General features: G+C 41.7%; 1 protein-coding gene across 2 annotated transcripts in view; it reads left to right on the top strand.

Moving 5' to 3' along the window:
* Positions 1–1,317: 1,317 nt before the first annotated feature.
* Positions 1,318–14,670, top strand: part of jag2b (jagged canonical Notch ligand 2b) — a 50,175-nt gene continuing 36,822 nt past the window's right edge. For both annotated transcript variants that reach the window (XM_061051703.1, XM_061051702.1), the window contains exons 1-2: positions 1,318–1,692; positions 2,422–2,742. In XM_061051703.1, the coding sequence (XP_060907686.1) occupies positions 1,624–1,692; positions 2,422–2,742 (390 nt within the window). In that variant the 5' untranslated portion in view covers positions 1,318–1,623. The remainder of the gene's footprint in view (positions 1,693–2,421; positions 2,743–14,670) is intronic.

Genomic DNA, 14,670 nt, shown 5'->3' with positions numbered 1-14,670 from the left:
GAAAGGAAACTAGTTCATTTTTCAAAAAAGGAGCAGAAGAAAGACATTTCAAAAACACTGCAGTATGAACGGAGAAGAAAATGGTTCAACTTGAATTAAAAATCGGCTAAAGATTCAAACAATGACCTATTGTTCTTTGAATGGATACAGGCATGAGGTGATGTAAATATCCAAAACCAAAATGTGTGTATGAACAGTGTTTGTATGTACAGTATGTAAGGAGGACGGTCAGGTACATGGCAGCATGGTACTTACTTTTAAAGAAACATGGTGCTTTATTGACTTCATCTAAGTTTTATAAGAACACAGCAGACTGTGAAGAGAAGCCACAAAGTCATATTATTTTGGAAAATAATTCAGTACCTTAAAAAAATGTAAGCTCTTACAGCACATCTCAAATTGTACATCTAGTTTTCTCTTACTGCATGTGTTTCAGAGAATCAGGTTGAATAGTGATGAACGCGCAGCCAGTAGAGGGCGCTCTAACCTGCTGCATTGTGTGGGGAGTGCAATGCAGGAGTTCTCCTTGTTAAGTCTCGTTACTGAAAAAAAGTGATTCGTTTTGGTGGCAGCTTTACTTTCAGGAGACATTGATACCACAGATGAAATGCGAACTGAAACATGTTTAAAGCTAAGCAGTCAAAATTAATTAATATTTATCCATCCCCTAAGAGGAACATCATAAATAAGTCCCAAGTAAATCATTTAATCTTGATTTAAAATGAATATATTAAGAATGAAAACATTAGGAAAACTCATTTAAGATTTGAAATCGGATAATAAAACACACTAAGAGACCCCTCAGAACCAGAAATGTTAATTCAATGTAAACTTTAATCACATTATGGTAATCAAATCACACGTCAGTCACAAGCAGTTAAATCCACTTTGACATTTTAAGAAACTGGTGGACATTTTTTAAAGCATTTGTTATAAGTTAGGTGAATACAAAAGATGACTAATATCTCAAAGTAAAACATTTTCATCTTTGGTTATCTTCACAACAAATTTAAGATAATAACACAGCTCTTTGTGATATTGTTTGTTTGAAGCGTTTTATTCACAAGATTGCGGTGTGCCCAAATGAAGCTCAGTGTGTAAAATACAAGTTTTTGTTGGGAGGAGGAAAAAGGAGCACCACCAGCAGCAGCAGCAGGAGGAGGAGGAGGAGGAGGAGGAGGAGGGTTTGGTGGGGGTTATTATACTATTGTCCGCCCCTTAATCCGGTTGGCTCAGAGACTGCCCGCAGGCCAATTTGTAAGTGGTTTGCGGAGCTGCCAATCAAAGCAGACATCCTCTCCTCAGGCTGTGGCTCAGGAACATCTCAGTTGCTGTGTGGAGAGATTTGACGGAGGGACACTCCTGTACATGGACCATCACTGCGCTGCAATCCGCCGCCTGCTCTCTCTCTCCTACACACACACAGAGACACACACACACACACACGCACACACGCATGTAATGCCTCGGTGAAATCCGGACGTACACGGTGGAGAAAAACACGCATGTGAAGATTTTACGTTTGCATGTCAGGAGAGGAGGAACTAGTCGCCGGGTCCGCGGCTGTTTGTCTTTTCTTATCGCTTCTCCCCCCCTCCTATGTCACTCTAATTAATCGGAGGCATGTGGAATCGCACCAGGATTAGGAATTGCCTCCCAATAGTGTGCCTGCTGTTGACGTTATGGACGGAGGTAGGACGGCTCTTGTTGCAATCCCAAATTAATTATTTTTTTTCCTCCTACAGAATTATTTAAATGTTTGGAAAAATTACAAAATATCAAAAGTTGGTGGGCGTGGGCAGCTTGCATTTTTTTTTGTTGCTCTCCGGTGTTTGCAATATTCGCGTTCACATTTTTAATCGATAATTGAATTACGTAGCCGTCAGTTGTGGAGCATGTGATCATGTTACCATGACAAGATAGAAGTCTGTGGGATTGATACAGGCTACTCTCCATTTTGGTTACAATGCAGGGGGGGGGGGGGGGGGCTGGATACGTGTTTTTTAAATGTCTTTTATTTTTTTTTTGGAGGGAAGAATGAGGCCTGAACCAAGAAGTTGGAAGTTGCATTGCATCAAATTTGGGTTGCTGCAGCGGTTCGATTGAGAGTAACCTGATTGTCTTAAAAAAAAAAGAAAAAAAAAAAAAAAAAAGCCCAGCCTGTAAACTGCAGGCTGTTCACGTGCTCCATTCATGAATATGTTCCAACATCCAGCCAGTGTGTTTGAGCTCTATGATGATTTGAACGCAGGAGTCAGGCACTTGTTTGGGCCACTTGTCCATTTTTACGCATGAATCCGAGCAGCAGCAGCAGCAGCAGCCCCCCCCACCCACCCCCAGAACCAGAACCACGCTGCAGCCCTGTCAATACAGCGAGGCCTAAATATAAGTTTGGTCTTTTTTTAAAATGTTGTTTCTAAGGTGTCCCAGTCGACCGGCTATTTCGAGCTCCAGCTGATCTCCGTGGAGAATGTGAACGGCGAGTTGGCGGACGGAGAGTGCTGCGACGGCTCCAGGAGCTCCCAGGACCTGCGCTGCACTCGAGACGAGTGCGACACTTACTTCAAGATCTGCCTGAAGGAGTACCAGACGGAGGTCAACACCAACGGCGCCTGCACCTTCGGCTCTGGATCTACGCACGTTCTCGGTGGAAATATGTTTTCTTTTAAGGGCGCCAACAATAACCCGAATAAAATCGACGAGGCCGGCAAGATACTGATCCCCTTCCAGTTTGCGTGGCCGGTGAGTTGTGATTCCTTTCTTAATTAAGTCGACTGGAGTGTTAGTTGATTCCCTCTCCACTGGGAGGAGAAAGACACTGAACCCTGTAAAAAAAAAAATAATAATAATAATTTATCAGATTTGTGTGTCCAAATACCTTCTGGAGTATGTCTTAAAACCACTGATGAAAGGTTGCAGCCACTCTTCCAGTTCTGCACACATCACCTCAGTAGTACTGTTGGGATAAAAAGTTCACAGCACAAGAGTACCCCATGTCTTTTAAAACCAGGGCTGCAAAAAATGACTATGTACATCATCAAGTGACCTGCTTAATGTTCATTTGATTGAAGTGTTTGGTCTTTAAAACAGTTGAGAAAATGCACAGCATCACATCCCAGTCATCGGATGTCTTGTGCAAAACGTGCAAGATGGTTCAAGTTCCTGTCATGTACGACGGAAAAGAAGAAGACGTCCTTTAACCATCACGCTTGTGGCTTGGGTAACCGCTTGACAGAAGAAGAAAAACATGTTTAAAATAGTTGAATTGTGTCCAACTGATCTGGAGCGTATCGTGGGTTAACATTGGTGTCATAATTTGCAACACATCCCGCAGATCAGGTTAAGGGAAGCAGAGAACCTGGATGTTTTTTTTTTGTTTTTTTTTAAACAAGGGGTTCTTAGCAGCGTCCTGTCTCTATGAGATTTGACACAAGCATCACGACTAAACGGTCTCGCGTGCTTCTCGAGGATCCGATTGCAGCCACAGTGGTTCACAGTGTCATCTCGGTCATCTCTGAAAGTTGCCATGATATATGACGGGTTGGCTTTGTTCCAGTCCAGCAGCTAGCACCTGCCAAGGCCATGATAGGGTAATTAGACTGTGGGGGGGGGGATGCTTTGATATGGAGACCCTGCAGGAGGAACTCTGCTACTTCTCATATGCTCACATTGACATGGCATTGCGGGGAATTGAATTAGAAAAGGAATCGATAAAGAGGAATTTGGTTTTTAACGACTTTTAGGGTTTGCCTCTGTACTGCTGTTTATATACCACGGCAACTTAAAAAAAAGAAGTCCTCCGCACCCAGTATTGGGCTAGTTCTTATTTTTAATTAGGCCTAACAGAAATTGCCGTGTCTAAATTGCGCAAATAAATTGGCAAGATTTCATCACCGAAACGTTGCCAATGTATTTGCATTGTTTTGGACTGTGCTCTCTTCTGCTCTTAACAACTTTTGGTTCAAATATGACTGCAGTTCTGGATTGTTTTACAGCTCCAGTACTTTTAAATACGATGCATAATTAAATGACAGCGGTTGTTTTGTATCTTTTAAAGACATGTGGTAACAAACTATCAAAGTTTTGAACATTTTAAAAACCTTAATTTCATCACGCAAACTTTTACTGTGTGCTTTGGACTGCTAAAATGTCAAAGGAGTCTGGTGGGCTCTGCGAGATTGGCGTGCACTTTCTTTAGGGTGACATCCTCGTTGGATGGATGCTCCAATTAATTCTCCTATTACGATGATGAATGAGTGACATGGCTCTGTGAGTTTGAATTATGTGTTCAGCTGAAGTGAGTGGTGCCTCGGGGCAGCGGTTCAGTGTGTTCTGCTGCGTGGTGTCGACACCTCTCTCGACTTCCCCCCACAGCTCCCTCTCTCCTGCTGTGGGTGCCAGGTGGCCCCTGGTGGCCCCTTCAGGCCAATTATGCTCATCTGACTACAGATGAATGATAGATGATGTAAAAGGAAAAAAAAAAAAGGTGTGCGTGCACCACTCCTGTAGTACTGTAAGTTTGAGGGGTGTGCGCTCTGGCTCTTATTCTTATAGTGAGTGAATCCATTGTAATATTCTGTTGTGTTGCTACTGAAGTTTCTGTGGAAGGCCTAAAGAACTGGATGGTTTTATAAAAGATGGTCAAAGTGTTTGAAGTAGAGCTAAATTAATGGACAGAAAAAGTACACTGCAACAATTTCAATAAGTGGATATTTCATTTCATGGCGTTGTTTGTTTTTGCTCCAGCTTTCAGGCTGTAACTATTTGCTGCCTGACGGTCACATCGGTGAGAATAAACTGAATATTTCTGCGTTTTGGAGCGTTGGTCGGACAAATCAGGACAATGTTGAAGTTTTTAGTGTGAGGAATTGGTGTTTTTTCACATTTTTAAGAGCAGGGATAAAGGTTGTCAACATTTTCAATCATTCCGTAGTTTTTGAAAGCACATGTTTCATAACTATATGATCTACATTATTTGAATGAATGGTAGTATTAAAACGTATGGAAGCTTTGAAAAACAACAGATCTTAAGTCTTTTTTTATTTCAACCCAAATGTCTAAACTGCACTAAACCATTGGTAATTTAAGAGTACCCGACCATTGTTAAGGTCTTTGTGTAGTTAAGACAGCGTGCAGAAGTTTTCTTGACATTTCCGGTAATTGGAATCAAGACATTTCTTAAATTTAGCTGCCAGGAACTTCTTTTAAGTTGCCTTGGTACTGAATAAGTATTGCTATGACTGCTTTTTTTTTTTTTTTTAGCAGTATGGTATCGCAGTTTAAAGTTCTGGTATCGTAACAAGCTTACACATGATCCAACAATAAAATAACAAGTTAAACAACTGGTTTTGAAAGAAGTGGTAGAGCAGCTCTAGATGAGAGAATCAGAGGACAGTGGAAGCAGAAGTAGGTAAAAAGAATCCAATGAACCAGCCTCTTTGTCTTCTTTGATAATTGACTGAATGTCTGCAGGTATTTGATCATCGCTCAGACAAAAAAAAACAACACCTTTTTAAAAAAAAAATGATTAACTGACTCCTCGAATAATAACGAGCACATCATTAACTGCATCCAGCCCTGTTTTTAAAAAAAAGTGCTTGAGTTGCTTTTTTGACAACATTTTCTTATAATTGGAAAAAAAAAACTTGATTTGCATAATTGGTAGATTCAGTAATGAGCAGATCTGAGAGCGTGGACTGATCTCCGTATAGCTTTTTTATTTTTTCTGCAGTCTTTTGTGTTGGTGGTGGCTTCACATGTTTGATGCAGGTTTCCTCTCTGAGTTTTTAATGATCGGAGGGACTCTTAACAGCTGTTTATAGCGGAGGCGGTCCACCTTTTAGTGAATTAACAGCCACCTCTCAAGCTTCAGGGGAAAATGGCAAAGGTGTGACTTCACACGGTAAAGGCCATATATCTAATGAGGGAGGCTTTTGTGTAGGTTATCACGTGGGAAGGTTAGCACCGTGGCTAACTGATCATCTGCTGTGAACACTGGATTTATGTTCAAGCTGCATGTTTATACATTTCACACCCCTCACGCCTCTTCTTTGACTCGTTGACTGACACCTCGAGGCCGAGGTGAAGAGGGCTAATTCTGGTGTGTTGTGTTTCTGTGAAGTGGCCCGGGCTGATAACCGCGCACTATTCCAGTGCCAGATGTCACAACAAGCCTGCGGGGGTCACTTGCTGTGGCGTTGTCGCTTTTCTTCCCTGAAGAAACAAAGATGCAGTGTACTTGTTGGCCGTGTCGTCTGGAGAGCTGCCAGCTTCGAGCCTCTTGGAAAGCAACGAGTGCTGAACTCCTCTGTCATCCTGAACCCAGCGTCATGAGACAATCCGGGAAATGAAACTTAAAAATGCAGGGATTCTTATCTTACATCTCCATGGGTTTCCCTTTTTTTCTTATCTGACCTACAAAAATGTCAGATTGTGGTCCTCTATCTCAAGTGTTTGTCTCCTGAGAAAGCTGGTATCATTCTGGTACATACGGCAGGTCGGCTGTGGAAGGGTCCTAAGATCTCACTTTGGCCTGCAAAAATCATTGTGATTTATTGATTAATCTAAGAATTGCGTTTTTCATTTTTGTCCATCAGAAGTAGAGATGGGACTGATCCAATCTGATATCAGTATCAGGTCCGATCTTGACGTAATTTAAGTATCGGACATCGGTCTGACGCCGCTGATCCACCTCACCGACCAAGACAGATCGTTGGGCCCTTCAAACATTCTCAGACTCAGAACACTACAGACTGCCCATGTCTACATTAACACGTTCAGAAAAGTTGGAACTGCTCCTTCTATTTAATGAAAAGTACAATTCTTCCTTTTTTGTCAATTAGTTTCAAAATTAAGATGTTTTTTTTTTTTACAAAATGACAAAAAGCAGCAAAGCCTCACATGTAAGAAGCTGGAACCAGCTAATGTTTTTCAAATCACCTTAACAATTCACCTTTTTTTTAAATTATAGAGACAGTAGTGATTATGGTCCTCTCTTAATTAATCATTTGAGCTCTTATTTCAATCACCAAAATGAAGACTCCTATTATCACTGAATGTGTAAACCTGCTGCTTAAGCGTTACAGAGACGCGCTGGTTTGATGTCGTTTCACTGAATATATTTCTTGCAGAACAGAACAATTTTCAAATTGACCTTGAAAGCCTGAGCTGTGACAACACCTCTTTGATGCCTTTAATTTTCTGAACAGGCACTTGAGGGAATTCTCAAAGAGCACTTTTCATCTCCTAGTGTGGAGCAGTCAGGCTGAAACAGTGAAAATCATCCTGCAATTTCTGGGAAATGCTTCTTCCTTTTGTGATGACACAGAGACGGAGACATCATAGCCCACTTCTCCTCTCAGCCTTTTTTCACGACCGTGTGATGCAGTTGCTAATGGCTGATTTAACTCAGATTGCATGATGCTTATCCATTGTTTGGAAGTCGTCCAGTGATTCTCCTGCTCTGGCTTTTCTTGCCAGCGTGCCAGTAAAGAAGACTCACTATTGATGCTTCTGCTGCCACCTCTGAGCTCAGCCTACGCTCAGTGTTTCCCCACAGGCCTGGATTTACAGGAAATGCAACCTGCTTCTGCTTTCTATTGTGAGGGCTTTGTTGTGTATTGTTTAGGCATTTTTTACTTTTCCTAGTACTGTAAAACCTGTAATATAAGTCCCATCGGTAATAAGATGCAGTTAATTTAAACCTTCAAAAACTGTCTTCCTGTGTGATGATTTCCATAGCATTAAGCAGGTTTTTTTCTGTGCAGCATTTCCACTACTGTCTGTCTTCACTGTGTGGTGTTTACAGTCCTGTTGGATACCAGTATGGTTGTTGAGTTTTTTTCGCCCAACGATGCCATTGACCGCTAGGAAGTACGGACCGACAGCGTCGCACTGCTCGCCTCCGCTGGCAACTTGTTGTCTCTAAATGAGGATTCTTTTAAACTGAACGAGTTCTCCACAAGCTTTATCCACTTAACAGTGTGCCACTATGTTCTTTAAATTCATGATTAATAGAGGTGGGGGAAAAAAATCGATTCATAACTTCCCAAAAAAATTATTTGGCTAATCAGTCACTCCTTGCTAAGTGCTTAGGCTAGCTCTTTATCTCAGTAGAATACCAAATAGAGCAACATGAAATTCAGCCAGTCTCACAGATGACTGGAGTAGATCCTGAAGTATGTACTGATTCATAAATAGACTTTGAAAACATGGATCCATGAATCCAGAATCGTTTTTAATCTAAAATCGATTCTGAATTGAAATTGAATCGAATCTTGAGACACTCAAAGATTCTCAGCCCTAATAAGCCTTTAAAAAGTTACAGTGCCAGCCTGTTTGCTATGTTTCCAAGCATGCTTTGCACAGCATGCAGATTTCGGAGCTCCCCCTACTGGTTGGCTGCACATTTTAAGCTCCACCTCCTCCATGTTAACAAATGGGACATGAACCAATCTATAAAATCAACACACCTGAAATAAATTTTTCTCAAACATGGTCTTGTAGTTTGTTCTTATGCAGATGATGCATGTGTGTTCACTTTTCTGAGAAGTTTAGTTTTAGCTGATCACCTCCGGCCTCCAGCTCTGACATTAACTCAACAATTTACTTTACGTTTTTATCCCCCACACAATTTTTTAACTACTCCTTCAACTGATACTGACTAGATGTAAATGATCAGACCGGTCCTGAAGCATGTGGACCATACTGTACTTTTATGAATGGACGTGAGCATCAATGCACTTTAGCAGTCAGCTGACCAAGTTAAGGCCTCGCCTGGCTCGCCTGATTGAGTTTCCATTTTGTTAGCACATGCTGTGTGAGCAGTTCGTGAGAGCGAGGGAGGGAGAGAGATGCGTCTTAACTTCCATTTGATCACTAATGAAATTGCCGGTGAAATTTGTGTGCTTCTCTTCCTCCCTACCTCCCCGCCCCCCCCCAGCTACATCCGCCGGGTGTCCTTTTGAAGGAAGCCTGCTTGTAACTGAATCTGCTCTGAACTTCGATATGCATCAGTCCCAGCTCTGCTAGTAAATACAAGCTTGTAGCCATACCTGTTGTTGATCTGAAACAGCAACTGACCTCATAAGAAGATTTAGATGTATGTGTTATTATTCCTGTAGAAAGTACAAACCCCCCATATTCCTGTAAAACCATCAGCCAGCCTCTCAAGTGTATCGAGGGATGAAGTGTGTGTTGGTTGGTTTGTGCATCTGAAGCAATAATTCTAGATGTGTATGAAACACTTAAGTAAATTAAAACTTGTTTTGTGCTAAGTTAGCTGGACTTTTTCTCTCGTGTCATTAGTAAGCTCCAGGGATGTGCGTGATTAGCTACCTAAAGTAAACATCATCACCTGCGCCAGGCGACACAAGAATTACTAGTTGCTTAAAGTCAAGTAATTCAGGACCACATTGCAGGTTAAATGATGTGTATACGCTACAACACAGCCACCTGCCATTAGCCAGGCTGTAGCACTGGTTAATGGCTACTGACAGAGTGTTGGCGGTGTTAGCATTGCTGCTAACGTTAGCAACTTTCGACAAACCAATTTAAGTTTATATTTAATTTACTTTCAAATAACTTGTCTTAAACATCCCTAGTTAGCTCCAAGCTAGCTTCATTAACGATGTCTTTACTGTGCTTGGGATCAATCATTAATCTGCATCCAGGGAGAAAGGACTATTAAGGCTATTTTCATTTTAAGCTAGTTTTTTTTCTGTGTTTTAGTACCTTTTTTTTTTTAGATATTCAAACCTTTAAAAGTTTGTTTGAAGCTTTGATACCTTTCATGACGGAGATATCAGAAGTAGAAACACATTCAAACACTTTGAGTCGGTACATGTATACTGTACTTACTTAATGCCCCCTCCCTCTCTCTCCTCTCCGGCTGCAGTAAGCTTTATTTTGGATGCGCACACACACACACACACACACACACACACACACACACACACACACACACACAGGGCTAAAGGCTAACACAGGCTGCCATGGTTAACCACACCTGATGTGGAGCTTGTCAGAGCGTTGCTAGGCGACGGCTACATAGGCTTCTAGTAAACAATTATCTTCCCTTTCAGAGGCTCCCTCCCCCACCCCTCCCTGTCTGGTCCCAGGGCTGCTGCGCGGTGGAAAGCCACTTACAGCGGTCTCACCTGTGATTCAGCTCAGCTCCGTATTGATTATGCAATTAGCAGGTCAGGCAGCACTGACACTCCCTTTTAGTGAAAGTGGTGCTCAGGGTTTGTTATTTGGTTTTCAAGGTTGTAATCACACTTACTCGCATGTTAAGCTGGACAGCAAAACCCCTTTGTCTTTGCATGTGTTGCAGAAAGGTGTTTTTTTTTCTCTCTGCATACTAAGTTCCATTAATTAGCTTCATATACATACGTGTGCATACGATGTTATGAGTCCTTTTTTCTAATCCCTTAACAAACCTTCAGGGATTCTATGTAAACACACATGCAGAGTAATCCTACGGGACATTAGAAATATATGCAATGTGCAATGACATTATTTACTGTCGCAATAACATAAATTAAGTGCAATAAATAAACAAAATTAAATAGTTTCTGAGCTTTAACTCAGATTATATGTCCACTTTTATTTTCATGTTTTTGTTTGTAAGGCCCCGTGTCCACCTAGCGCTTTTTTTTCTGAGTGCCAGCGCCGGTGTGGCGGGGGGGGGGGGAAAGTGAATGCAGCAGCAGGCGGCGGCCCGGAGAAGATGCGCAGTGCTCCGCGTCTTTTTTCCCCCAAGCCCTCCGCCTTTTTAGTTTAGCCCCTGCAAACGCTTCGAGTTGAAAATCTTTCCAACTTTTCAGAAAGGCTCTGTTGATGTCACAAGCTTCTTACCCCTTTACTTTTTACGGATCGTGCCCTGTACAACAACGTCCTCCTTGCTCAGTGTCCAGACAAAGTAGGAGGGCAAGCATCCTCAGTTTGATGCTTATAGTGAAGAGGGAAAAAAAACAACGCAGTGTCTGTCGTACAGCGGCCATTTTTAAGTGTCTGTTGTCATAGAGACACCACGCACGTGCAGCGCTTATATTCTGGGGCGCTCCAAGCGTTCCAGAACACACAGCCAGGTGGACAGGTGGACACGGGGCTTAACATGTCCCTAATAAATCCAAAAAATCTTTTATTTCTACCTCAAAATTGTCACCAGATAATCCGAGGGTAGTTAATAGGTAGCGTTAAGTTAATATCACCCAGATCTCAGATTGCTGAAATGTGCACATGCTGTCTAAGAAAGCAATGCACGTTCACACAAAGGAATTTGTCGTATTCACTCAAAAAGTTTCAGACATCTGTGATCGATTGCTTTGCCCTTATGCGGAGTTTAAGGACACTGTTTCATTAGCCTTGTTGCCGTTATTTTGTGACTGAATGACATCTAAGATCAGAGTATTCAGTCATGACGGTGTGATGTGCCATTTGCTACAGACATGAAAAATGTAAATCAAATCTAAAGTTGTGAGTTGTTAAATAAACTTGTCTTTCCCCTGCTCGTCCATGTGTGCATGAAAGTGAAGCAGTGAGAAGAAAGACACCATCGCTTTAACCCCATGCCCTCATTTCATTCCAGTAATGCCTTCCCCCCCCTCAGACACTGCACAATCTGTGTCTCAGAAATCATACTTTCTGTTTCCCGTAGTCAGAGTTCACATGTCTGACAGACATCTGTGACGTCACCACGCTCATCAACAAAGATGCAGTGTAGTAGTGTGTGTGTGTGTGTGTGTGTGTGTGTGTGTGTGTGTGTGATCTGGACAGCTGCCCTGTGTGAACCTGTGTGTTCTGAACTCTAGGAGTGTTAGGATGTAGGCAGCTTTTTCTTTGTTAATTTGCTGATTTCACACAAGGTACAGTGTGTACAAGTGCTGCTTTCAGGATCCAGGAATATAAAACGGTAGTTTTCTTCTCAGTGCCGTAGGGGGGGGGGGTGATATTTTAACTTGTGCCTTCCCCGTTGTTTTTGCGGCCTGAATTTGAACAAGATCCTGTTATTTTTAGAATCAGCTATTGAGGATGTTTCTCGTTACTTGCTTGGAGCTATTTGAGTGTCAGCATGTTCAGAATGTTTAACCCTATTTGATCTATAAACAGCTGACTTTATAACATTTTTGGGTTGCTGAATGTTTCTTCTGTTTCAGTGACTTTCTCCTCATTTTGGACATATCTCTGCATGTTTTAAAAGTCACCAGTTTCCCTCTTTAAGTGTTGCCCTACTGTCCAAGTTGACTCGCTCAGCTGCTAGTCCAAACTTGATCAAGACGATATTCACATCAACTGTTTACCTAAGGCTTCTCATGTACAAATAACCATGGATAAAATAGTATTACCTGCTGGATGAATGACAGTTGTGGTCATGTTACAACATGATGATGATCATAACATTCAGTGTCTAAATGGAGTTGTGTTGAAATGTTGGCGTGTCTGTTGTCTCTGTTTATAAGGTACCATCAAAGTGTTTCAGAAGTCAAAGGGTTGAGTTGCATCCTTCAGACACAGTTCATGTAAACTGTGTTATTGTTCTTGGGTAGGTCGGTGCCTCACTGGAAACCACAGTTTAAGCAAAACCTCCTCTCTGTGAACAACAGGCTGTCACAGGAAGTGGCTTTGTCATGTTTGAATGAGTTAACAATATTCAAATCAGATATGGGCTCTGATGGAAATATTTCTTCTAGACAACCCTCAACACCTTTGTTCAAATAATTAAAACAAATATTATAGGGAAATCCTTTTGAAAAGGGAAGAAAGTTGTTAACAGAATTTATTGATAAATTTATTGATTTATCGATTTTTCTGGATTGTCTGCATTTCATTTTTATCCAACCATGAAAAGTTTCTTTAATGTAAACATGTTTGATGAGCACAAATATTCTGGTCTGTTGGAAGTTTCTCCTTATTGTTGTCACCCTTGATGGCTCAATGCAAAAAAAAAACATCTTTCTGCAGGAGTCAAGCCCACAGCTTTACTGATGAATAAAAGAGAACGATAACTAGAGGAAAAAACAGATACATATATGTTAGATTGATAATTGGAGGACTAAGTTTATATCAAGACTTTGCCTTCTTTGTTAACATGTTGCAGCCTGAACAAGTGACACTTCACGATGCTCGTCTGTGTACTTTCTTCTACAGTATCTGAGGCCAAAATGATGCTGATGCAGTCTTAATAGAGCCTCTGCAGTGCCTATAGCTATACCTGTAGATTGAACCTATGTCTGCACCAGTTCCTGTGCAGCCCCCCTCACTCTGACATCTCTCCATAAATTCATGTCTATAGGTCCCGTTTGTGCTTTTTCAGCCTCTGTGTGGGTAGCATGTCTCATAATAACAGATTGAATTGAGATGTAATTTCCCTCAGGATCGATGAAGTGTATAAAATGAATTAAAAAATAGAGTAGTATCATGAGTTACCTGGTAATTCCCACCCCTAATACATGTACATTAAACCTATGTCTATATTCTATGTAACTGGTGTTTTGCCGGTTTTCATTCCTTAATTTTTCCAGCACATCCAATGACTATTATGCAGATCAAACTGTGTTAGGAGTTGGGTTCAGGATTCTCAGTTTTCTGTTTGATACATATCAACACCATACCCAGAAGTCTATTGCAGCAACACATCATCCGTTGGGTGAAAATAACCTGTCATCACTACCGTCTAATCCCAGCTCACATTGCCTATTAGTGGGTGAACAATCCAACACTTTGGGATTTCTGCTTTTACAATCATAGGAAGAGCTGACAGCGAAGGATCAAAAAGTTTATGCAATGAACGATTGGCCGCCACAGGCCAGTTATCCCTGTGGTAACTTTTCTGACGCCTCCTGCTTAGAATTCTCAAAGTCAGAAGAAAAGTCAGAATCTATTACAATTAGGATTTTTTCAGACCAAAGCAAGTGGTTTAGAGGTTTGACCCGCGTGTCCTGCGGGTCTTTGAATGTTTCTGCTGCCCACCGCGTCCCCTTGCCTCTTGTTCAATGAATGGTGTGCAGGTGCTAGAGTCTCCTTGTGGGGGTGATTAAAGCACGTCATTACATGGGCAGTTAAATTGTCACTGTACTGTTGAACCTGTTTGAAATGATAATGGGGCTCGGCTGGAGGCGGTGCTGTATTGCTCTCCTGTCAGGCTCCCTGTTGCTTTGGATCAGGAATTAGCCCGTTAATGTTTCTGAGGCATGTCTATTGCTGTTGTAGCACTTCTGCAGGCAATTTAACACCCCGAGAACTGAGCTTCAACCTGATTGTTTGAAACCTCTGAAGGCGTTTTTTCACTTGTCTCTGCACATACGACGAAGGAGATTTTTGGTCCAATGGCATTGCACATTTCAAACCTTCTCAGGTCTACATGCCCTTGACTTTCGTGCATCCAAGAAAATTCTGCAAATCAATATCCTACCACATTTTGTAAGCTCATGTAGCCCCGAGTTTAAGTATTAATTTACTTTAGTTACTTGATGTTTGAACATGCATATTTGTGGTTTGACCGTGAAGTCATTTAGCATTTCAATGCAAATGTGCTCGTGCTGGTGTTTGTTTTACATGTTGCATTGTATTGGATCATGCTGGTTAATTAGCGCCAGGAGGGGAGGGGTTTGTTGTATTGGACGTGCATGGGTAATGACCCTGTTGGCATAGAAGCAGCATGCTCAATGA

This window comes from Labrus mixtus, chromosome 12 (assembly GCF_963584025.1).
Source record: "Labrus mixtus chromosome 12, fLabMix1.1, whole genome shotgun sequence".
Classification (NCBI taxonomy): domain Eukaryota; kingdom Metazoa; phylum Chordata; class Actinopteri; order Labriformes; family Labridae; genus Labrus; species Labrus mixtus.
The sequence above is the reverse complement of the archived record's forward strand: the minus strand, read 5'-3'. Positions and strand labels throughout refer to the sequence as shown.